This window comes from Mastacembelus armatus, chromosome 22 (genome assembly GCF_900324485.2).
Source record: "Mastacembelus armatus chromosome 22, fMasArm1.2, whole genome shotgun sequence".
Taxonomy (NCBI): domain Eukaryota; kingdom Metazoa; phylum Chordata; class Actinopteri; order Synbranchiformes; family Mastacembelidae; genus Mastacembelus; species Mastacembelus armatus.
This window is the reverse complement of record NC_046654.1, coordinates 3,029,788-3,054,377: the sequence shown is the minus strand read 5'-3', so window position 1 is coordinate 3,054,377 and position 24,590 is coordinate 3,029,788. Positions and strand designations below refer to the sequence as shown.

Sequence of the window (24,590 nt, the reverse complement as noted above, 5' to 3'; positions counted from 1 at the left end):
CAGATCTCTAAAAGTTTTTTTGTTCTTATTGCACTATAAAACGGCTTAATTTGATATAGAATTGTGAAAAATAAAAAATGAATTTAAAAGTACATAATTAGCCTACAACAAATAAGCCTATTTAACATCTAATACATTGACGAGCTATACAATTAGCTCTAGTTTTTAATTACATGTGTGTGTGTTTAACTTTATTATTTTGCAGTAGGAACAATGCACCTGTAATGTAAGATGTTACTATTTTGGATAAAAATCTTGGCCATCAAAGTACTTTTTTTAGGAGACTAATGCTCTTAGGTAAGACCTGCAGATACTGTTTTGTTTTTGTGTGCTATGTCACTATGTTTTATTGTATTTGTTATAAGTCAAGACAAATTGTTACATATTGCACAGAACAGGGTTAGCACAAAGATAGTGGCGTTATAAGAGTAGTGATGTAGAGTCATGTGCAGAGCATCCTAAAAGCTCCTAGTGTAAAAAATTGTTAACATACTTAATAGGAACCTATATATTAAAAATATGCATCCTAAATACACACAAAACCAGACACTGTAATCAAGTTTCAATATAAATTTTATTTGCAGGACATACACAAAAAGCCATACAATATCATTAGCTTCACATTACAATGCAGACTCGCAATCAGAACCAGGGCTTTAGTCCTCTCTTAAATAAAATATACTCAATAAAACAAATCTAATAAAAAACACAAATCAAGGAATTTAGAATATCCACACATATTGCAGTAGATTGCACTAGGAATGGGATATAATTCTGCAAGGCAAGATTATCTTCCAATGTTAATGGGACAGGCCGCAGAGGAATCTGTTACTGTGGTCAAATGAAAATGTATTTATTTAGCATGTACAATATATATATATTTTTAAACGGCCCTGTGGTACTGAATGCAGGTGAGAACCTAAACAAAACTTTGGCCCAGTCAGTGAAGGGGCAGTGTGAAAGGCTTATGCACACAGTAAATCACATGTACATTTGTTTACATCCATAAGGCTTATTTCATGGATTCTGTGATAAGAAAAATTTTTTCACTTTGGTGACTACAACATTGCTGCTGTTATGTGAAAAGTCACAAAATGTTTCCTTTCGTAGAGATGAAAATAAACATCCTCAATTTTAGACTTACTATTTATGTTTTAATACTGGTCTAGAAAACAAATGTATAAGGGTCACGCATTTCCTCACTTCAGCAGAACCAGTCATTCATTTCAGTCAGTGAAAGCTTAAAAATAAATATTAAGAATTATGTCTTTACTTGCCTGAACTGTATGGAGTAAAAGTGACAGCTCAGTAATAATCCGGTTTATAGTATGTCCACAAAATGGACACTTTTGATGAGTGTTTACAATAGTACGGTATATACTTGGCTTTGACCAACAGGACCATTACATTCTCTCCCTAGAACATAGTGTGTTCTAGTTAACACAACAATCCCACAGAATGATGTAGCATGTTTTCCCCTGACAAATGTGATATGCTTCAAGTATTAATATTCACTGATGCGGCCATGTTTACGTACATTAACAGTAGCAAACATGTTGTATTATATATTTAAGATTACTCAATTAGCCAGACAGCAAAGGGTTTGTTGTGTGTTAACAGCAGGACACACAAATATCATTTGTTGGTGCAGCAACAAGAAATATCCTTCACTGGTTAAGTAAATGCATTAAAACCTTGCTTTTTAGTTATCTGGCTAAATGGTTAATCACACCATACAGCTGTTTGCTCATTTAAATATTAAATGTACGTCATCACGTGAACTATTAAATACTGTACATAACACAAGTTGAAAACAGCAGTTAGTTATTTTTATGGCACAACACCTCACCACAGGATAACGTAGAGTTCAAGTGTCAGATACTGTGTTGAGTTAAATATAATATTTTATTATGCACAATAACCTGGGAGTTTTCAGAGTCTGTCTGATCAGACTCCAGATCAGTCCTCACAGTCCTACACCATCGAGTGCTGGGGTCACTTAGTGGATGGGGAAACTTAACCCAAATGTTTTCATCTTCACCTCAGCGCTGAAGAAGTAAATATCGTGGTCTCTAAAACCAGGACATTGTGTAAAATGCCCAGTTTCTGATTATTTTGGGACAAGTTTGTGACCGTGAAGAAACATACTTGAAACAACTGCTCTGCTGTGTAATTGCTTCAGTCTCACCCCAGTCCCTGAACACTGACCTCAACATCAACAGCCAAGTCATCCAACTCAGTACAGTACTGCCTTATTATAATACACTACTCATGCTTCTTTAAAATGTTACACAATACCTGTGAAATAATATTATTATAAAATTTAAAGTGTCTAGAGAGAATGGTTGGCATTGCCCACATTTTTTGGTTATCAGATCACTCAGAATATAATCATTCCCAACTTGGTTTCTTTTCATTTTCACATCATCTTGCAATTACTTCTACTCCATTTTGGATCGCTCCATTTTGGTTTTCAGGATTTCCTAGATAATGGGCACACAGAAAAATATGTGTACAGTAACGTAACTGAGGAATGATAGCACAGTAAATGTTGATACCAGGAGCATTTTAAACAGACAAAAACATGACAACAACCATTGGACTGGCAGTGGGAAAGTAAAAGGAACATTTACCTCTTCTTCATCTAGCATCACAGGCAGAGCTCTGTACAGAAAGAAAAAACAGTGAGATCAGAACAGGGAGCTGTAACTAGTAGTTGTTAAGTAGTTAAATAGTTGGCGAGTGTTGCTTCTTCATTATTAACAGCATATCTGTCTGGTCTGACCAAGTACTGTGACCTACATTAATACACTTATATAAGCGTAGGCAATATGACCATTAACGTTTTTAAGTTAATACCATATTCTCAGAAATCCCAGGTAGCAAAATATTTTTTAGCCTACAGCTAAGACTGTCAGCCCAGTGACTAAAATTTTACTTCACTTACACGTCAGCTACAGTTGTAGGAATGTTCTCCTCAACCCACTTTAGGTCTTCATCCTGGCAAAACGTATAGTTTAGAAATTCAAAATGAATTAATTATACTATGTGTAAACACAATACACAGGTAAGACAAGAGAGCTGATGTGAGAAGACAGTCGGCACACCTCTTTACTCAGCAGTTTCTGGGAGCCATTAGCATCAGGCTTCGAGCCTCTCATCTTCATACCCTCTGAAAAACAGAAGCTGCATTAAGTTTCCTTCTTTGCTCAGTATGATTATTCTAACTTTTTTGCGTCAGTTCTGCACGTCTGTATGAAGACATTTTAGATCTGGGCTCTATTAGGTAAGCAGCCCTAGATCGTGTGCAGATGAGTTGGTTTGTCACAGAGAACAAATATAACTACAAGCTTTGTAGCTGCAACACAAATCTACTTGAAAACATTGTGGGCACTTTCACAAAGGCCCTTTAGAGAAGAGAACAGAAGATAATGGTTAAATAAGACACCACGAGAAAAGACTTTGTCCTAGGTGTTTCCACATTTAGTGCTGATGTGCCTTATTTTTATCCCTGCAGCTCTTAAGCCTTGTGATCTACACTATTTAATCTCTGTGTTGTAGAATAAAAAGCATCCAACCAATTCACCTGAAACAAAGACTTTCAATGAATCAAATTTAAAGCACCAGCTGATTTCTAAATGTATACACAAATATTATAGCTAACATGCATATCATATGTTTTTAAAAGTTACCTGGTCTGATAAAAAAAAAAAAAAAGGCTGACAATGAATGACATTAAACAAATGCTAAAATCATCATGGAGCTGCCAGGGAGGGTGTTAGCTGGCACACTCAGCTGCTATAGCACAAGATTCAGATACTGGCAGAATGTCCCTCTGGTTGTTAGAGTATCTGATCTGTCTTAATACAACACACACCATCTCATACTGCTCTTGCAAAGGAAAGCAGGACCATTATGTCTTACCAAAAGCTTCATTCAGCATGGGCTCCTTGGCCTCGTCCTCCTCATCATCGTCGTCAATCAGAGGAGAATGGGAAAACCTGAGAGGAAGCAGAAAAGAGACTGGAATCAAACTGCCGGGAAACAACTGGATGTTTCTGGGCTTCAGGGTCAGCGGCTGCTCGACAATGACTCTAACCTCTGGCTGTTAGCAGAGGGCCGCAGCAGCACCATGATGACCAGCAGGATGGTGGAGAACAGGAGACGCCAGAAGGCGTCGTCTACCCACATGTTCCTCCAACCCTGTGGAAAGGATAAGAATAGAAAACAGTGAACACAGAGATGGATGTTACCAAGATCATTTCTCATCTGTTTAAATAAGAAACGATCAATAAGAGAAAACAAACTGACTGTTTGGCAGTCCACCAGCTTAAAGACTTTGGTGGTCCAGATGATGAATATGATGGAAGCTGTGGACACAAAGTGAACACTTGTCTCATTTTGATGTCTTCAAACAACACATGAAACTTCCAGATTGTGTTTCTCTCCACATGTAAACATCCATCCATCATCTATATCGTTTATACTGGGTCATGTGGGGCCTGGAGCTGACAAGCCCCTTTCAATTACAACTTTTAGTAGTGAAGTAAAAGTATTTCTAAAACACTAAAACTGAAAAGTACTGTTTCATTTTCAGATGTTGACTGTGTGTTCAGATCATTAGATAACAGCTGCTTCTGAGCTGTGTCTGCTGTGTTTTCACCCTACAGCAGCTGTAACCATAAGCAGATTGTGGGTGTAACTCACCGACAACAGAAAAGATGAGTGTGTTGGTGAAGTGCTGATACAAAGAGAGCTTCACCACATTTCTCCGGAGCTTTAACAGGCGAGTAGTTTGAGACAGACTGATGAAAATGTAGATGGAAATTAAGGAGAATATAATACACACACTGTCCTTTCAAACAAGTGGGCAGAAAATGCAAATCCCTGTTAACCCTGACTGTCTCTTTTGGCTGCTCAAGTAAAGGATATCCACCACATGACACAGGAGTCAATGAGGGAGAGGCTGAGATTAGCCACCAGGGCAACTGTCCCATAGAAACCCTGTAGAAAGAAGACATTCATCAGATTTTACAAACAAGATGAAACTAGGCAAAGTGTGGACAGCAGAAAGCAAAGTGTGTGTGACTATGACAAAGACAGAAGACTGACCTAATCACACTGCTTTCTAAACACAAAATGAACCTGTGCAAAGCTCTGTAGAAGATTAGGAGCTGCCTCCTGACAAAGCACATCTGCTCGAACTATATGAACTATTTTCACTCTCGTCTCCCCCCATCTCATGTTTGTTTGTGTAACTGTGTGTTTTTGTGACTTCTCGAACTTGCTGCAGTGGCTGCTTTTGGAAATCACCCTTGGATCAAATTTGTCATGCTTTATTATCATCACTCCTCTCCCTCCTCACAGAGACTGAATCCCTGTATAACCTTCTCTCACTGTTGTCTCCTCCGCTCAAATCAAAAACACAGTGCCTTCAAAGCTGTGCTAGATAGAGATAGATAGATAGAGATAGAGAGAGAGAGAGAGAGAGAGAGAGAGAGAGAGAGAGAGAGAGAGAGAGAGAGAGATACTTTATTCATCCCCCATGAGGGAAATTCAGATTGTCCTGCAGCTCTTATATTAACTTTAACATAGGAATTTCACTATAAAATATGAAATATTAACAGATAAAGGCACTCAGTTAATAACATACAACATAAAGGATATTTGTATATGTAAGATATTTATGTAAAAAAAATGCACCAGCAGTTTCAATCAGCCTGTAGTGGCTGCAACAGATAATGCTGGTTCATTATATTCGCCTTGATGAAATTCATCTGTGGCCACAGGAAATGAATGTTAGGCTGAGAGGTGAAGTATAAACAGTATAAACAGCAGTGAGCCTCCCAGAGAAAGCTGCCCTCAGTGTTTAATCTTTTCCCTCATTCACTCGGTATATGAGGATGTTAGTGGCAGGGTCTGCCATTCCCACACATGATTTAAATTCCATCTACACACTTAAGGACTTCACAGGAAACTGTGCGACATATACATTCCTCCACTGCTGGTGTTTACCAATGTCATCTCCCCGATATCAGCTTTGGTTTTTTACTAATCACTAATCATTACTAATCTTTAGTTCATGCAGATGCAGGCCAAACACTTCTTACTACAGCTGCTCCATAATAAAAGTACTCAACTGGAAGAACATGCAGTATCTTTTTAGCTGACTGCAATGTGCTTGTCACAGAGATTAGACCTGATTTCTGGCTCAGTTTTAAATACTGCATGGAGGAAACATCAGGAGCAACCACTGAGAGACGTTAAATGAATGGTTGCAGGTGACAGCATCGCAGACAGCATGAAATCAAAACCCGGCATGATGGGAAAAGGCAGAATATATTGACCGGCTTCTTTGGTAAAACATTGTACATTTGATGAGTTTCATTGTAGTAGTCAATATACATGTTATAAGAAATGTCTGACTGTGTCCCACATGGCATCTGCTACTCCAAATAGGTTAAAAGAAATATTGAGGACAAAAAACTGTTATGTCAGGAGCACAGTGTTTATTCACTGCTGTCACTTACGCCTGTCACTCTCAGCACTCCCTCCACGGACGAGAAGAGCAGGTAGAGAAGCCCAACAGCTACCAGTCGGTGCACTGTGGTACCCAACCTAGGTCTAAGCAAGAGGGGAACAAACAGATCACCTGAAATGTTAAAGCTCTGAAACAAAACATGAGGCAAAAGTTCTGTTTAAAACCAGTCGACTTACTTGACTATGCCATAGCCAAGACTGACAATAAGGACCAAGATTCGGGCTAGAGATCTTTTGAGTGCAGAGAGCAGCTCAGCAAAAATCACTGCACCCTGAACTGTAAAGATCAAAATACAAAAACAGTATAAGTACTCATTGCAACGCACAACACAGAAAAGAAAGAGAATAAACATGAATAAATTTCAACCAACTGTAATCTCCTTTGTAACGGATGTTCTGGTACTCAGAGTAGAACACAGCTTTCTCCAGCATGCCGAGGATGATGACAGCTCCGATCCAGAACTGGATCCGCAGTAGATCCCTCCAATAGCAGGCGCACCAGAAGAGCCAAAGAGCCCCGAACAGCACATACACAATGCACATGACCATGAAGAACTGAAGAGGAAAAAAACCACCCAGCTTTGTTTAAATAACAGCTGTAGACCAAGGATCATAGATCAGTATTTAATATGCTAAAATGCAATTTCTACTTCTATACACTTATAAAACACAATCTGACTATTTAGAGCATCTAAAAATATAAAACTCTCCAAATAACTTAAAGAGGAAAAAACCCACATATTCTAATACAAAAGTGCAATTTAGTAGAGTGTTTATTTTTTTTTTGATTTATTGTAAGAACATATTTTAAAAATGCCAAGACCTCCTTGCATAGAAATCCTGGTACATACCATCATCAGGGGCCAGTCTGCTGGGGATGAGTAGTCATGTGGTCCCTTCATTTCCACTTTCACTAGATGGAAAAAAATTAAAGTCATTTTGAGTGAGAAAAAAAAAAAATCTCCTCTTCGACAGTTTCTATACAGATGAAACATTAACGCTCTCAAGGTGAAAGACATAATGTTGTTTCTCACTCGTAAAAGCAAAGTTGAGCGGCTCCGCTCCGTTGTCTTCCTCCTCAACTCCTCGGAACAACGGCTGCACCTTCACTATGAACAGATAGGGACTGTCCTCCCAGGCTTTGGCCACTGCACTGATGTCCTGCAAGAAGATGTTTGTGAGCTGAGAATCTGATGGATTAAGCTACTTTAAATGAGCAACTCTCCATTAAAAGCAATAATAACATGACTCACCGGCTTGTCAGGCCAAATGAGGCTCTGATTCGATGGGTCACTCTAAAGAGAACAAAGAACAAAGCGCTAAGGTGAACAGACAACACAAATACATGAAATAAAACAATGCTTCATGGATTGTGGTGATTTGTAAACTGAAGCCAGAGTTAGATTAACACACACAGGTCACATTCTTAGGTATTTTTAGTTTTTAGTCAACAGGACCAATCCCTTAAATACACACTGAACAGCAGCTTGATCAGGAACTCACCTTAGGGCTGGTGAGGGGCTGATATGGGTTGAAGTCAGTGTAATACACCTGTGTGGGAGGGTTGAGTAAAGAAATACTCATATGTGTATACAGAGTATGCACAGAACATAACAAATACCTGAAGCTCCCAGGCTTTAGAGAACTGCTGCTAATAATCACTTAGTTTAAACATGCTGATGATTGGCTGTGTAACTATGTGTTTCAGTATTATTCATTGCATGGCGACATATTTGTCTTAGTAACAAACCTTTGGCAGGAAGAGAGAAGAGCAGTTGTCAAAGTAGATGTAACCCTGGCTATAGAAGCCACTCCATCCGTCTTTCAGCATGTGGTCCATACTGAACATGTTCATTGCTTTGCTGTCCTACAGAGGAAAAAAAAACACATGCAGGCTGGTTAATTTCCTTATTCTATTATAGTATTAAAAAGCAGTTGTGTGTATGGGAGGTATATGTAGTGTTAGTGCATATCTGGGGGAACTAATCCAAAGGTGCTGGTAATATCTAAAATGCAAATGTCATAAATATAATGAAGACTTCATGAGCTGCACCAAACGATGGTTAGATGAAAAGCAAAACACCACACAACAAATGTGTGCTTGCGGTAATGAAATCAATAAGAAAGAACCAGTAAGGTCAGCAGTATGGATTGGGCTGGATTGGACTCACATGGTTTAAGAAAAAAAAAAAAAAAAAAAAATCAATCCAACTAATCACTGCAAAGGAGGAAAAACAAGGTTTTACTGAACTTAAACTAATTAGGGAGTATGATAAAATCTCACCCAACTCTCCAAACATCATCAATCCAACATCAGTTTTTTTTTCTATTGAAAATAGCCATGTGATTTCTGTTTGGACAGTGAAGAGTATTTTAACCTCTAAGCCTGAGAAACTTCTCAGATGAACAACCCTAGCCAGTAAACACAGTAAAATAAGTGCTGAAGGAACAAACATGTGGTTTTCCCCGCAGCTTATACAGATTTGTGATAAAGCTGCACATCTGAGCCACAGACAGCTTGTCAGTGCACTTTACTGATGGCAGTACTTGGCTACAGGCAAGTACTGCAATATCTTGTCTTTTTAAGCAGAAAGTGTTCAGGCTTTCATCACTACTTTCTTGTCATCTGTCAGAATATGAAGGGCAAAGAAAATGTGAGCTACTTTTGTCTTGCTTGGAGAAAGTGTTTCAAACCTGCCTTAGAAGAATGTTCTGAGCCTAAAGGACAGTAATACTGACACTTCAAAACAAATCTGAATGAAAAAGTTCTGACCAGGCTACAGGTGACCTTGACATATCCTCACTTTCTGACCCTGAGCTTCAAGACTAACAGCGACTACGTGAAATAAGTCAAAGCCAAAGCAGCAGCTGAATTTGAGATATTTCTTGACAAAGATCCAGGGCTGGCACAAAGAAGAAGGCAGCATTGAAAGACATGAAAACACTTTAGGAAGGACACACCAGCTGCTCTGACTGAATGTGAAGCCAAACGCCCTGAGCTGGAGAAAACTCCATGAAGTCAACTTTTTGAGAGCAGAAGTTAAAAGTTGTAGGATGTAGATTAAAGTATCGTTTCTGCAGAAAACCTGTAAATACAGGTACACATCTGTGATATACACATTTAGACAAACAGTCAGAGTCAGACATCAACAAACCAAAATACTCACTGGTGTGTTAAACACTTCATTGTAGCAAACAGAAGAGCGCAGATACCAGCTGATGTTGAATGCCAGGTTTCTATCACATGACCCTGTGTCACCCTGGACTGCGGAGACAGAAAAGACAAGCTTACTCAAAGGGTGAGGCCCCAGATGATTAAACAGTAATAAGGCTCCAGATCCCTCCAGCTGACACACATCAGCACATGTTAATGTGTGACGTTGAAAACACCCCAGGAGTTAATCTGTGGATTGCTGACTCTTTTGTGCACACACTTTCCCAGGAGCTCTGCTATCCAGTTATACTTTAGCAGGCGCCTTCCAACAGTGACTACACATGAGTACAATACATGGTGTTCCTGCATTGCATCCTGGTCTAATTTCTGCACAGTGCACAAGAATTAGTAGAAGCATATGGGTCCATGAAGAGAACTCAGCAGAGGAAAGGAGACTTTTTCTATCATGATAGAAGGACTCATATGCACAGGGCAGATAAGATGCTTTCCATGATTATTTACATGTTCAAACATTGGCATTTTGTTTGCAGAGTTTTTTGTTCAGGTTTACCAGGAAACTCTGCCCTGCAGGTTTCAGGACATCCGGCTTATTCGTAACACTTGGAGCTGAGCCAGGGAGATAAACATTGAGAGTTTCAGTGCCAAAGTCCCACTTCAGGTGAAAATTAAATGGTAAATCCAACAGTCTTGGTTAATTACAGTAAATGATAGTCTCAAACTAAAAAAAACTAAAGAATTTTAGGGATAAACTAAGAGATGTGAAATTATTCTCCCAGCACAGCATACAATTTACGAAAAGGAGAGGTAACAGGCACAAAGAGTCGTTCTGTAAATAACAACTCACATGGTTTTCTCATGTTTTCTTTTGTCAAAGCCTGATCTGGATCACACACCTATCAGATGCTACACAGGACAGTCAAGGACGTATGTGGGAGCCAATGTAGGGTTATGTTTCTGCCTGGTAGTACTTCACTGAACAGGAAATATTCCACCTATCAGCAGATAAATTATTTCTACACACTGGTTTAGAATGTAACAATGATTAAGGACTTTTAGGTAGATGCAGGAAGTACTGTGCAGACATGAAACCCTCACAGTTATTATAAATGATGCAAGCCCTAAGTCCTGTTGTAGAGATGGGAGAAACCAACGCATGATGGAGAGGTGAGACTACTTACACTTCATGAAGATGGTGGTGTTGGCATACAGCGTCTTCCGAAATACAGCATCTTGTGTCTGAAAACACAACAGACACAAAGTGGTTTTTGCCCAGCAACCTTGGATCATTCCTGTTGTTGCTGCGCTGCATCTCCTCCATGATCTGGAGAGATTTCAGCTCTCTGAGGTGACAGAACAGTAGTACCATACAAGACCATATATAGACCATTGAATTAAGGATATTATAACCAATACACAGATTAATACTGCAGATTTGAAGCTTCTTCTTCTAACAGCCTAAAGAACAAATACATGTGTAGAGAGCTGGTTGGTTTCTCTGTTCCAGGCAAACATCAGTGCATTTTGAAGTAATTAGCCATAGGGAGTTTGTAGGTAGCTTCATTATCCAGACACTGAGAGGTACAGTAAACCCATCACTGTAGACAGAACTACAGCTGAGTGTGTTTTCTCTATAACCGGTTTAACTACCCTCAACATAACCACACCACGAGGCTGACAGAAACATTTTATCCCCTTTTCCTCTGTCAGACACTTGTTAAAAACCTTCATTAGAGTTTTGAACTGAGACAATGTACGAAAAAGAAGCTCGTCGTCTGACTAATAAACAAACATAGGTGTGTGTGTGTGTGTGTGTGACAGGTGGACACGCCGAATGAACGGGGTAGTTAGTTAGCAACATAGGCTAACAGCAGCTGCTAACAGTGGCTAGGTTTAGCCCAACAAGATGTGTATCAACAACAAAAAAATACATGTAACACCGACCGAGTTGATGTCCACGGTCCATACGGAGACCTCTGCCGCCATCCCGCAACGGGACACTGACGCCAAAAGCAGCAAACATAACAGATGTGGACCAGGCATCTTCATTTGTGCGTCTGCTCCAGTTCAGAGTCGAGTCGTAGCCAGGTATTTCCGGGTGCTGCTTGTTGTAGTGCAGTTTGTCACCGCTAGAGGGCGAACAACAACAACACCAACAACAATATAACAATAACGATACTACTACTGCTACTGCTACTGCTACTACTGCTGCTACTGCTACTACTAATAATAATAATGTAATAATAATAATAATAATAATAATAATAATAAAGCACATCTTCCTTTTAAAAATAACCTTTTTGTTATTTACTATTAACCCACAACAGTAAACCGCTGGACAAAAGCGTATTCTTTTTTTTAAAGTTTAACAAGTGGACCTTCTTTTAATGAACATTTATCTAAAGCAAAGGTTCCAAACACGTATGATAAATATGTATTTTATTTGCACCGGAAGTGTGGCCGGTGACGTGTTGGGGGATTTCACGCTGCAAATCTTCCGTGTGATCGCTGTTTGGAAGCTTCCTCATCCTGTCAGTGACTGCAGAGCTAAAGAGGTTTGCACAGACAAACTTGGGGTTTGACCGTGACCCGCTGAAGTTTGTGTGACCCGCTGAAGTTTCTGTTTCTCTATAGCTCGAAATGGCGGAGGCTCTGTCGGCCTTTACTAGGTATCAACATGCAGTTTTCTCTGCAGCAGTGGTGACTTTTACCGTGCTGACCTTTGACTTGTCACACTGAGCACATTTAAAAAGTATCACAACGTCTTCGTGTCATTACATGTAACTACATGTTAGTTAACTTGCAGGGCAGGAAAGTCATCTGCATTGGTCAGTGTGTCTGTGGTGTTTAAGTTATTCTGGCAGATAATCACTTCATTCAGAGTTTTGCATATTCAAATCTAAATGTTTTAGGTTAAAGTGTCATTGTGCACAGATGGGGAAGTAGGTTGTTTCCCACCATGGGTGTGATGTGTATTTTCATGCTTCTCTCTGCTTGTTCCTCAGTGTTGTGCCAAGTGGTGCAGGGAATGAAAAGTTCAAGAAAAGTGGCCATGTTGCTTTTTACAGGTGCATTGGACATTTAATATGACTCTTTGCTGTGCACAGTTACTTTCAAATGTGTGTTGCATTAACGCTGTTGTTCATTGTGACTTTGAGGCGCCAGATGCAGGGTCCAAACCTGCAGCACCGAGCCCTTTTGGACACCATGGTCCTCACAGAGAAGGGGGCACGCTTTGAACTGTTGGAGTCGGACACACAGGTCTGAGTGGTAATAAAAATACAAAGCAAAGATCATCGACTTAACTGTTAAATTCACAGAATCAAACCTCATACAACCAAAACTAAACTAAATTAACAGAATCCACTAAAGGTGGATCTACTTTATTTATTTAGTTGTAAGATATCTGAGCTACACCTTTTAATTTTTACTTTGCTCTTTTCACAGACCAAACTGCTTCTTTTATTGTCACCTTGCACAAATGACACTGTACGGATATTAATCGATGAACTCCAGCCCATTAAAACACGCTACAGAGTTCCAGATGTGATAACGGAGGAACCACAGTGTGAACCGTAAGAGCTGCATCAGCATGACTCTTATTAAGATATCTAATGACATAGACAATACACTGTTAAATCCACTCCAAACTGCATACTGGAAAACGTTTTCAGATACTAGTGAGATCCTATTGATTCCACCCTGGTTTGTGGGACTGCTGCAGCTGGACAGTGCCTGCCCTGGTTTCTTGTCTTGCAGGTTGAGAGTGGAGAAACAGACCAAGGAATCTGTCACGCTGACTTGGGCTTTGGGACGTCACCAGGTCCGTGTGTGGCATCTCCCTTTCCGACTGGAGATCCTGTGCGAAGGTGAAGTGATGGTCACATTCAACGCTAAAGGCAGATTGTGGTTTGAAGCCCTAAAGGATCCCCCGAGGTGAGGTTTGTAGGGATGAGTCGTGCAGTCTATGAAAGTCCTCACATGAAGAAATCAATTAAATGGCTTTTCTCTGATTCTTTTTTCTCAGGGGTACAGCTCAGAGCAGTGACGTAAGAACCATCCCTGTTCCACCACAAACAGCCAAACTGCACCGTGACATTACTCTCATATAAAGCTTAATCCCAATCTGTGAAAACATTTGTTCTTTTTGTTACCTTGTTCCACCGACAGCTACAGGGGGACCACACGAGTTTGTTATGGAAGAAGAAGCAGTTTGTGGACGTCAAGGTGAATGGTTGGTGCATGCTCTTTTTAAAAAACAAATTTGTCTATGATTCTGAAGGACAGTTCAACAAAATGACACAAAATAGTTTAGTCTCCTAGCAGTAGTGGCATCTAGACATACCGTGGAGAGGAATGTTGTTGGTGTTTCTCAGGATATTGTGTCTATTCCAAAAACATGTTGTAAACATGTACTAACCATATTTGCACATCGGTTTTCCCGACACAGTGATAGAGAGGACTTTTTAGATTTAAAAGTAGTTTCATGAAAAAAAGCAAAATACACAAACTCTCCACGAATACAGAAATACATAAATAATAAAAGTACTGCTTGTTTATCTCCAGGGCCCAGCAGCATAGGGGCGGACCTCTGTCTGCAAGGGTTCAGTCATGTGTACGGTCTGCCAGAACACGCTGACAGCCTGCAGCTCAGAGACACCAGGTACACACGTGTATTCCAAAATACAAAAGGAACAGAAGGACATCAGTGCACTAAAGATTTATTTGATTACTTTGCTTTTCATCAGTCATAGTGTTACATTTTCAGCTGGTAATCATGTTTTGAATAAATGCCATTTCCCAGAGATGGTGAACCCTATCGGCTGTATAACTTGGACGTGTATGCCTATGGGTTGTACAGCCGCCTCGGCCTGTACGGGTCTGTGCCACTGTTGGTGGCCCACAAGCCCGACAGGACTCTGGGGATATTTTGGCTGAACGCATCTGAGACATTTGTGAACGTACATTACAGCCACACTGACCATCAGGTAACTATTGTTCCAGCCAATAATAATGTGAGGGTGAATTTTCCTTTTCTTGTAGCTTTTTCAACTCCCCCTGGTTGTAGACAGACAATGAAAATGTAGTAAAAACAGGACATTTCTAAAAAAAATAACTCTGCATAAACAGGAAAACATTTTAAATAATTTTAGAAGATTTGCAAAAAATGTACATCCCATAGTAACTCCACTGCCTCACCCAGGATGATCGAACACCCCCAGTGGAGAGGAGGCGGCTGCAGCCTGAGACTGACGTTCACTGGTTGTCAGAGAGCGGCGTGATCGACTGCAGGGTTCTGCTGGGGCCCGGTCCACAGCAGCTCTTTAGCCAATATGCTCAACTGACAGGTGTGTCTGCAGCAAGTGCTCTACTCTGTTATGTTCATGTGCATATCAAAAAAAGCATGGCCTTAAGAATCTATAAAACAAATAACAAAAACAATGTTTTTAGTTTACAGTACCAACCAAATATTTGTCTGTGTGCCTGGAAATGATCCTTCAGTGTGAACATACTTCTTTTCCTCCCTCTGGAAGGGTATCAAGCCCTGCCCCCTCTGTTTGCACTCGGGTACCACCAGTCCCGCTGGAACTACACCGATGAAGCTGACGTGAAGGCTGTGGATGCTGGATTCGATCGCCACAACATCCCCTATGATGTTATCTGGCTGGACATTGAGCACACAGATGGGAAGCGATATTTCACCTGGGATCCTGCACTTTTTCCTGATCCAGCTGGCCTGCAGCAGCACCTGGAGAAGAAGAAAAGGAAGGTCAGTTTCACGCTGAACAGTATTGAAAAGACTATTTCTGTTATTTGTTGTTTATTAACTGTTTTTCCAATGCTTCAGTTGGTTGTTATAAGTGATCCTCACCTCAAAGCTGATCCGGATTGGGCCCTGTACTGTGAGGCCAGAGATGCTGGACATTTTGTGAAGGACAGAGAGGGACGGTTATATCAGGGCTCATGCTGGCCTGGTAATGGTTTTCTTACTATAAAAACACAAAATGGTTTCAAGAAAAATTTACTCTTTAAAAAAAATCTAACTCCTGACCCAACATTCATGTATATTGAATAAAACCAAAGTGAATTCTATGTCTTTTAATAAGATTACTGTATCCTAAATGCTAATCACGTCCTTAAACCTATTTCTTTCTTATGATTCTTAACCTTTTCTAACAGGTGAGTCCTCTTACCTTGATTTCAGCAGTCCAGCCTGTCGAGCCTGGTACTCCAGCTGCTTCAGCCTGAATAAATACAAAGTAAGTGTAAGAAATTATCCACAAATCAATACTGCTGCACATGTGCACCCAGATTTCCCCCAGGATCAATACAGTCCTGCTCTTCTATGTTATTCTGAGAGAACTTGTCTCATGCTCTTTCTTTCTGCACATTCTTGCTGTTGTTGAGGTTTTTATGTCTGATACAGGGATCCACACCATCGTTATTTGTGTGGAATGATATGAATGAGCCGTCTGTGTTCAATGGACCAGAGCTGACAATGCCAAAGGACACAGTGCATTATGGGGGCTGGGAACACCGGGAATTACACAACCTGTACGGTTTTTACCAGGTGAGTGGACTGACTGGATTCAGAACACAATGTTTTTTAATGAAAGGTGTTGACGTGCTATTTGTTTGTTTGTTATAAAACTTATGTGACTTTAACTAGTTACTATCCAGTAGAATATCCACTGGACACCTACACTGCTAAGTGCACAACGTGAGTTACTGTGGCTTGTGTTTCCTGACAGCACATGGCCACAGCAGAGGGGCTGATCACTCGCTCAGCTGGCTCAGAGAGACCATTCGTTCTGTCACGTTCCTTTTTTGCGGGGTCGCAGAGATTTGGTGAGTTATTTAGTCTTAAGACGTTTTCATGTGTTAATGGTTGTAACTGCGTTCTACAAATTTTGTTTGGGATGCAGGAGCAGTGTGGACGGGTGACAACGTGGCCAGCTGGAAGTACCTGAAGATCTCGATTCCTATGCTTCTGTCTCTGAGCGTGGCAGGAATAGTATTCTGTGGAGGTGAGTGCATTGTAGTCCATTAGGTAACGGTTTGTATAAAGTAAGTTAAGTGTGTTGTCCAGAGTCATCGTAACGTGCTGCTCTTCTGTCTGTTGTTTCTGTGTCTCAGCGGATGTCGGGGGGTTTGATCAGGATCCGGAGCCAGAGTTGCTGGTGCGCTGGTACCAGGCAGCCGCACTGCAGCCGTTTTTCCGCGGACACTCCTCAATTTTGACGAAGCGTCGGGAACCATGGTTGTTTGGGGAAGAGGTCACTGTTGCAATCCGCACTGTAATCCAGCAGAGGTACTGTCAGACAACACTGAACCAGACTAACTAACAGGCAGGACCCCGAGTCTTCCAGGGGTAAAGTGTTTGTGCCAAATTTACAACAATTGCAGTTGACTTTTTTTTCCAGCACAGTTTGTTTGGAAAGTGGAAATGATGGTTGATTGAAGAGAAGGTCCTTGGTGCAGATGAGGTTTAATTATGAATGCACAACAAGCAAACTGCTGAGTGTCTCTTCTAACTCAGGTACTGCTTGCTGCCCTATTGGTACACTCTGTTCCACCAGGCTCACACCTCTGGTCTACCTCCACTCAGGTTAGTGTTGCTGCCACCAGCTGCTCAGTGAAAGTACTGCAGCTACAAGTGTTTGTTTCTGAGGCATCACCTTTGAGTTTTTGAGGCACTGGCATCAAAGATGTTACAGAAACAACTGGTTTCTTTAAAACAGACCTCTGTGGGTGGAGTTCCCAAGAGAACAGAGCACCTTCTCTGTGGACGACCAGTATATGATTGGTAAGACATTAACTTTTCGTTATTACGCAGCATACTGTGTAACAGTAGACTGGGTTCTTTAACTGTCTTTGGTTTCCTGCAGGAAGAGCACTGCTCGCCTGTCCTGTAACTGAGCGCGGTGTTCAAGAAGTCAAAGTCTTACTTCCTGGAAGTAGTGAGGTAAATCCACCGCCAGGTAACAAATTTAGACTGCAGACTGCAAATAAAGTTTGGATGTTATATTAAAATTTGTGTCTGTTTTAGATCTGGTATGATATCCACTCTGCAAAGACGTACAAAGGAGGCAGGACCTTGAGTCTTCCAGTTACATTGGACACAGTCAGTGTTTATCACGATTCACAGACCACATACTGTCTGTAGTTTTCATACAAACACAACTCAGAGATTCATTTAATCCTTTTCTAAATCCCACTATTTGATCACCTGGTTTAATAAGGAGAATTCATTATTCTATCTTAGTCATTTTTTGGATTCCAGTTTGGGGTCTAGTGGAGCATTTTGTAAAGGAAGTAAAGTCAAATGTTTTATTATGGATGAAAGTTGATGCTCCAGTGTTTCCTCTGCACAGGTTCCAGTGTTCCAGCGTGCAGGTTCAGTGCTCTGCAGGTCTGTGGGAAGTGGATCCTGCACAGCCGAACTCCAGCAGCTGCCCCTGTCCATCACTGTGGCCCTAAACCCTGAGGTGAGCATTGGGCTTCTGTTCTTATGTCATGTTTCTTATAAAGATCCTTTAGTTCTGAGCCAAGTAAGTTTGTGGTCTTTGCAAAGTAAACATGACTGATTCCACAGTTACTGTCTGTATGTTAGTGTTCAGACCTATCCTTTCTCTCTACAGGGTGCTGCTGACGGGGAGTTGTACCTGGACGATGGCTGCTCCTTCAGCTACCGTGAGAGAAAGGCTTTCTGTGTGCGCAGGTTCAACATGCTGTCAGGACGTCTGCTCTGCCGGTGACTTGCAGTTTCACACCACATCTCAAAAGACCTAAAAAAAAAAAAAAAATGCTTCACACACAATGATCTGATATCTGGGGTGCTGCCTCCTGCAGACCTGCCAGTGAAGAAGGAGCCTTCGACTGCGACACCATCGTACAGTCGGTCACTGTCCTGGGGGTGAAGAGCAAACCATCCACTGTGGTTGTGCACGTGTCAGGTGAGGATGTCTGTCATTACCGTGACCTTTATCCACAGCTCATACGCAACGAGATGGTTCTGTGTACAAGCCGGACCACGTCATTATCTAGGATGTTGGTACTTTGTTTCTCCTTTGCTGTTCTCAGTAACAATATCAAACACAAGAGTCTGAGTCAACTTTGATCTTTATCACCAGGTACTAAGGACACGTCTGCTGCGTTTCAGTACATGGAGACCTGCTGCACGCTGACAGTGAGCAGCCTGAACCTCAGAGTGGCACAGGACTGGGACATACAGATAGCTTAACTGTCAATGTGTCAGTGACTCTGGATTTCTTGTTCCAGATGTGAGAGATGAAGATAAAATCATCAGAATCGTTAATTGCCACATCTGGTATTTGATTGAAATGAAATGAATTGTTTGATTCTTTGTTTGATTCACATACTGACACACGTGGAGATAGAACTGGAAAAATGCTGCGTTCACCACATCAGAATTATATCTGAATTATTTGACCCACTTTGTTTTTTAAGCCTTTGAAATAAAAAGATTCACTTCTGTTTTGTTAAATACTGTGAATTTTTCTAAACCACCTGAGTCCCTACAGGGACAAACATGATAAACAGAACAATGAGTTGTGTTGTCCAGGTACTGAATATCAGAATCAGAATCAGAATCAGAATCAGAATGAGCTTTATTGCCAAGTGAGTGTGCACACACACACACACAAGGAATTTGTTTTGGTACAGGGGGGGGGGGGGGGGGGGGGGGGGGGGGGTACTCCAGTGCAAACAGACATAAATACAAATGCTACAAAGGGTCAAACAGTAAACATAAATGCTACAGAAATGCTACAAAAAACTAAAAGACTAAGAGAAAAATGCACAGATAACCTGAGAAACAGGATGAAAGGGGAACTAATTGGTGTGCAAAGAGCAAGAAGGTGCAAGTGTCATAGTGCAGGTGGTGGAAGGGAATGGTGGAGAGCTACGAGTTTAAGAGTTGGATGGCCTGAGGGAAGAAGCTTCCTTTGTGCCGGGCTGTCTTGATGTTTGGAGCTCTGAAGCGCCGGCCAGACGGTAAGAGCTGGAAGAGGTGGTGACTCGGGTGGGTGGCATCCAGAGTGATTTTCCGAGCTCTTTTTCTCACTCTGGAGGTGAACAGGACTTGGAGGGTGGGTAGGGTAACACCGATGATCTTCTCAGCGGTCCGGACTGTCCTCTGAAGTCTTCGGATGTCTGATTTAGAGGCAGAACTAAACCAGACAGTGATGGAGGAGCACAGGACCGACTCGATGACCGCTGAGTAGAACTGGGTCAGCCGCGTCTGTGGAAGGTTGAACTTCTTCAGCTGGCGCAGGAAGTACAACCTCTGCTGGGCCTTCTTCGTGATGGAGTCGATGTGGAAGTTCCACTTCAGGTCCTGAGAGATGGTGGTGCCCAGGAACCTGAATGACTCCACTAGTGCCACAGTGCTGTTCATAATGGTGAGAGGGGGGTGGGTGGGGGCATTTCTCCTGAAGTCCACAACCATCTCCACTGTTTTGAGCGTGTTTAGCTCCAAGTTGTTGTGACTGCACCAGCGAGCCAGCTGCTCCACCTCCTGTCTGTATGCAGACTCTTCACCGTCCTGGATGAGACCAATGACAGTGGTGTCATCTGCAAACTTCAGGAGTTTCACAGAGGAGTCACAGGAGGTGCAGTCGTTTGTGTAGAGGGAGAAGAGCAGTGGGGAGAGAACACACCCCTGGGGGGCGCCGGTGCTGGTGATGCGGGAGCCAGAAGTAAATTTCCCCATCCTCACTAGCTGTTGCCTATCCGTCAGGAAGCTTGTAATCCACTGACAGGTGGAGTCAGGAACAGAGAGCTGGGAGAGTTTATTCTGGAGGAGTGATGGGATGATGGTGTTGAATGCTGAGCTGAAGTCCACAAACAGAATCCTTACATAAGTCCCTGGTTTGTCCAGATGTTGCAGGATGTAGTGCAGCCCCATATTGACTGCATCATCCACGGACCGATTGGATCGGTAGGCAAACTGCAGGGGGTCCAGGAAGGGTCCAGTGACGTTCTTCAGATGGGCCAACACCAGTCTTTCAAAGGACTTCATGACCACGGATGTCAGAGCCACTGGTCTGTAGTCGTTGAGTCCTGTGATTTTTGGCTTCTTGGGGATGGGAATGATGGTGGAGCGTTTGAAGCATGCAGGGACTTCACACAGCTCCAGTGATCTGTTGAAGATCAGAGAGAAGATGGGAGCCAGCTGGTCAGCACAGGTTCTGAGGCATGATGGTGAAACCCCATCTGGTCCTGGTGCTTTCCTTCTCTTCTGCTTCCTGAAGAGCCGACACACATCGTCCACACTGGTCTGAAGTATCAGAGCGGGGGAGAGGGGGTTGATGGATGAAGGTGTTAATGGTTGCTCTGGAGGACAATCAGAGCGGGTGGGGGGTGATTCAAATCTGCAATAAAACTCATTCAGATCGTTCACCAGCGTTTGATTGCCTATTGAGGAGGAGGATGGAGTCCTATAGTTGGTTATTGTCCTCAGGCCTCTCCACACTGAAGCAGAGTCGTTAGCTGTAAACTGGTTTTCCAGCTTTTTGGAGTAGCTCCTCTTAGCTGCTCTGATCTCCTTATTCAGTGTGTTCCTGGCCTGATTATACAAGACCCGATCACCACTTCTGTAGGCATCTCCTTTGGCTTTACGAAGCTGTCTGAGTTTTCCAGAGAACCATGGTTTGTCGTTGTTGTATGTTAAGAAGGTCCGGGTGGGAATGCACATGTCCTCACAGAAACTGATGTAAGATGTAACAGAGTCCGTGAGTTCATCCAGGTTTGTGACAGCAGCTTGAAAAACACTCCAGTCAGTGCATTCAAAGCAGGCCTGTAGCTCCTGCTCTGTTTCCCTGGTCCATCTCTTGACAGTTCTCACTACAGGCTTAGCAGATTTAAGCTTTTGCCTGTATGTTGGTATGAGGTGGACCAGACAGTGGTCAGAGAGTCCTAAAGCTGCTCTGGGGACGGCGTGGTATGCATCCTTTATTGTGGTGTAGCAGTGGTCCAGAGTATTCCCCTCTCTGGTGGGGCACTTGATGTGCTGCCTGAATTTTGGCAGTTCGTGGCTCAAGTGTGCTTTATTAAAGTCTCCGAGGATGATAAAAACAGAGTCCGGGTGTTGCTGCTCCGTGTTTGCGATCTCCTCAGCCAGCTGATGCAGCGCGTCGCACACGCGCGCTTGCGGGGGAATGTAAACACTGACCAGAACGCACGAGGAAAACTCCCGCGGTGAGTAGAAGGGTTTACAGTTAATGAAAAGTGCTTCCAGGTCAGGACAGCAGATCTTCTTCAACACTGTTGCATCTGTACACCACCTCTCATTGATGTAAAAGCATGTCCCACCACCGCGCGATTTCCCCGTTGCGTCTGAGTTGCGGTCCGCTCTGATCAGCTGGAATCCGGGCAGGTGGAGCGCGCTGTCCGGTATGGCTCCATTAAGCCAGGTCTCCGTGAAACACAGAGCAGCAGAGTTCGAAAAGTCCTTGTTTATCCGGATAAGCAGGTGTATTTCGTCCATCTTGTTGGGTAGCGAGCGGAGATTCGCCAGGTGTATGCTGGGCAGCGCTGTCCTGAGGCCGCGCTGACGAAGTTTCACCAGCGCACCAGCGCGCTTCCCGCGTTTGCGCTTTCTGAGAAGCGCAGCTGCTCCGCCAGCTAAAACGCTCCACAAAACGTCCGAATGTGCAAAAATTGGAGGAAAAATATCCTGGGAGTGCTGCCGAATGCTTAGCAGTTCAGCCCGAGTGAAACTTAATAAGTTACAGAAACAAAGTGCAGGACAAACTAACAAAAATAACAAAACAACTGGAGAGCTCCAGACCGAGGCAGCCATCCGCGGCGCCATCTTGAATTCCATGTATATATAATGAATATAAATATAAAGCTAATATAAAATATAACATAACATAACATGTTGCTCTCTGTTTATCATGTCATCATAGTTTTGTAAAACCTTCTAACAAACACTCCTGTGCTGTGTGACCTGACCTCATCCCAGAGCAGGTGTTTGCTTAAAACCACGTGAAAGAAAACAGCAGCGAGAGCATGACTGACACTATAACATACTCTTATTTTTCCTAAAAAAGATTATGTTTGAGAGGGAAGTGATATAAAACTTAATTATTTATAGGTAAAAGTAAAATTACTTATAATTTGGTTTAGTTTTATAGCTGCCTATTGCTAAATGAAGCATCCAGCTAGTTTAATATTGTTTTTCAGTATTTTTAATTTTCATGCCAGAAATGAAGCATTATGTTTTTTCTGTCAGACTTCCATTCATGTCTATTCATCTGTGCTGTATAGGAAAACCCAAAACTTTGAATGGAAGACGAGCAGATGCTACCCAGGACAGTCAAGGACGTATGTGGGAGCCAATGTAGGGTTATGATTCTGCCTGGTAGTACTTCACTGAACAGGAAATATTCCACCTATCAGCAGATAAATTATTTCTACACACTGGTCTTGAATGTAACAATGATTAAGGACTTTTAGGTAGATGCAGGAAGTACTGTGCAGACATGAAACCCTCACAGTTATTATAAATGATGCAAGCCCTAAGTCCTGTTGTAGAGATGGGAGAAACCAACGCATGATGGAGAGGTGAGACTACTTACACTTCATGAAGATGGTGGTGTTGGCATACAGCGTCTTCCGAAATACAGCATCTTGTGTCTGAAAACACAACAGACACAAAGTGGTTTTTGCCCAGCAACCTTGGATCATTCCTGTTGTTGCTGCGCTGCATCTCCTCCATGATCTGGAGAGATTTCAGCTCTCTGAGGTGACAGAACAGTAGTACCATACAAGACCATATACAGACCATTGAATTAAGGATATTATAACCAATACACAGATTAATACTGCAGATTTGAAGCTTCTTCTTCTAACAGCCTAAAGAACAAATACATGTGTAGAGAGCTGGTTGGTTTCTCTGTTCCAGGCAAACATCAGTGCATTTTGAAGTAATTAGCCATAGGGAGTTTGTAGGTAGCTTCATTATCCAGACACTGAGAGGTACAGTAAACCCATCACTGTAGACAGAACTACAGCTGAGTGTGTTTTCTCTATAACCGGTTTAACTACCCTCAACATAACCACACCACGAGGCTGACAGAAACATTTTATCCCCTTTTCCTCTGTCAGACACTTGTTAAAAACCTTCATTAGAGTTTTGAACTGAGAAAATGTACGAAAAAGAAGCTCGTCTTGTCTGACTAATAAACAAACATAGGTGTGTGTGTGACAGGTGGACACGCCGAATGAACGGGGTAGTTAGTTAGCAACATCGGCTAACAGCAGCTGCTAACAGTGGCTAGGTTTAGCCCAACAAGATGTGTATCAACAACAAAAAATACATGTAACACCGACCGAGTTGATGTCCACGGTCCATACGGAGACCTCTGCCGCCATCCCGCAACGGGACACTGACGCCAAAAGCAGCAAACATAACAGATGTGGACCAGGCATCTTCATTTGTGCGTCTGCTCCAGGTCAGAGTCGAGTCGTAGCCAGGTATTTCCGGGTGCTGCTTGTTGTAGTGCAGTTTGTCACCGCTAGAGGGCGAACAACAACAACACCAACAACATAACGATACTGCTACTGCTACTACTGCTACGGCTACTGCTACTACTGCTGCTACTGCTACTAATAATAATAATAATATAATAATAATAATAATAAAGCACATCTTCCTTTATAGCCTTTTGTTATTTACTATTAACCCACAACAGTAAACCGCTGGACAAAAGCGTATTTCTTTTTTTAAAGTTTAACAAGTGGACCTTCTTTTAATGAACATTTATCTAAAGCAAAGGTTCCAAACACGTATGATAAATATGTATTTTATTTGCACCGGAAGTGTGGCCGGTGACGTGTTGGGGGATTT

The 24,590-nt window shown here is 42.1% G+C and overlaps 2 protein-coding genes and 1 long non-coding RNA gene across 5 annotated transcripts; 1 reads left to right on the top strand and 2 right to left on the bottom strand.

Moving 5' to 3' along the window:
* Positions 1-555: 555 nt before the first annotated feature.
* On the bottom strand, positions 556-11,805 carry LOC113129496 (transmembrane protein 87A). Its single transcript, XM_026305532.1, has 20 exons — positions 11,657-11,805; positions 10,894-10,951; positions 9,708-9,805; positions 8,291-8,407; positions 8,044-8,091; positions 7,794-7,835; positions 7,575-7,701; positions 7,392-7,453; positions 6,912-7,095; positions 6,718-6,817; positions 6,531-6,624; positions 4,933-5,004; positions 4,708-4,816; positions 4,312-4,370; positions 4,100-4,203; positions 3,925-4,001; positions 3,108-3,172; positions 2,948-3,000; positions 2,634-2,664; positions 556-2,483 (listed from the first exon to the last, which is right to left on the bottom strand). The coding sequence occupies exons 1-20, from the start codon at positions 11,759-11,761 to the stop codon at positions 2,442-2,444; spliced, it is 1,647 nt and encodes a 548-aa protein (XP_026161317.1). The 5' UTR covers positions 11,762-11,805; the 3' UTR covers positions 556-2,441.
* Positions 11,806-12,201: 396 nt separating this feature from the next.
* Positions 12,202-19,210, top strand: LOC113129430 (neutral alpha-glucosidase C-like). The gene is made up of 25 exons (XM_026305422.1): positions 12,202-12,381; positions 12,718-12,780; positions 12,871-12,973; positions 13,160-13,287; positions 13,472-13,648; positions 13,740-13,761; positions 13,883-13,946; positions 14,279-14,375; positions 14,517-14,700; positions 14,916-15,060; positions 15,247-15,482; positions 15,561-15,687; positions 15,893-15,972; positions 16,140-16,283; positions 16,465-16,561; positions 16,639-16,740; positions 16,850-17,024; positions 17,253-17,321; positions 17,455-17,519; positions 17,602-17,678; positions 17,763-17,837; positions 18,088-18,201; positions 18,355-18,467; positions 18,566-18,669; positions 18,847-19,210. The coding sequence occupies exons 1-25, from the start codon at positions 12,353-12,355 to the stop codon at positions 18,954-18,956; spliced, it is 2,700 nt and encodes an 899-aa protein (XP_026161207.1). The 5' UTR covers positions 12,202-12,352; the 3' UTR covers positions 18,957-19,210.
* LOC113129436 (uncharacterized) lies at positions 14,418-24,227 on the bottom strand. 3 transcript variants are annotated; one of them, XR_003295603.2, is made up of 7 exons: positions 24,074-24,227; positions 23,320-23,377; positions 18,379-18,501; positions 15,907-15,957; positions 15,585-15,702; positions 15,226-15,461; positions 14,418-15,130 (listed from the first exon to the last, which is right to left on the bottom strand). It is a non-coding gene; the product is annotated as an uncharacterized LOC113129436 (long non-coding RNA). The 3 variants fall into 3 exon arrangements; XR_003295604.2 differs by having other exon boundaries at positions 15,585-15,630; XR_003295605.2 differs by lacking the exon at positions 18,379-18,501.
* Positions 24,228-24,590: the final 363 nt, after the last annotated feature.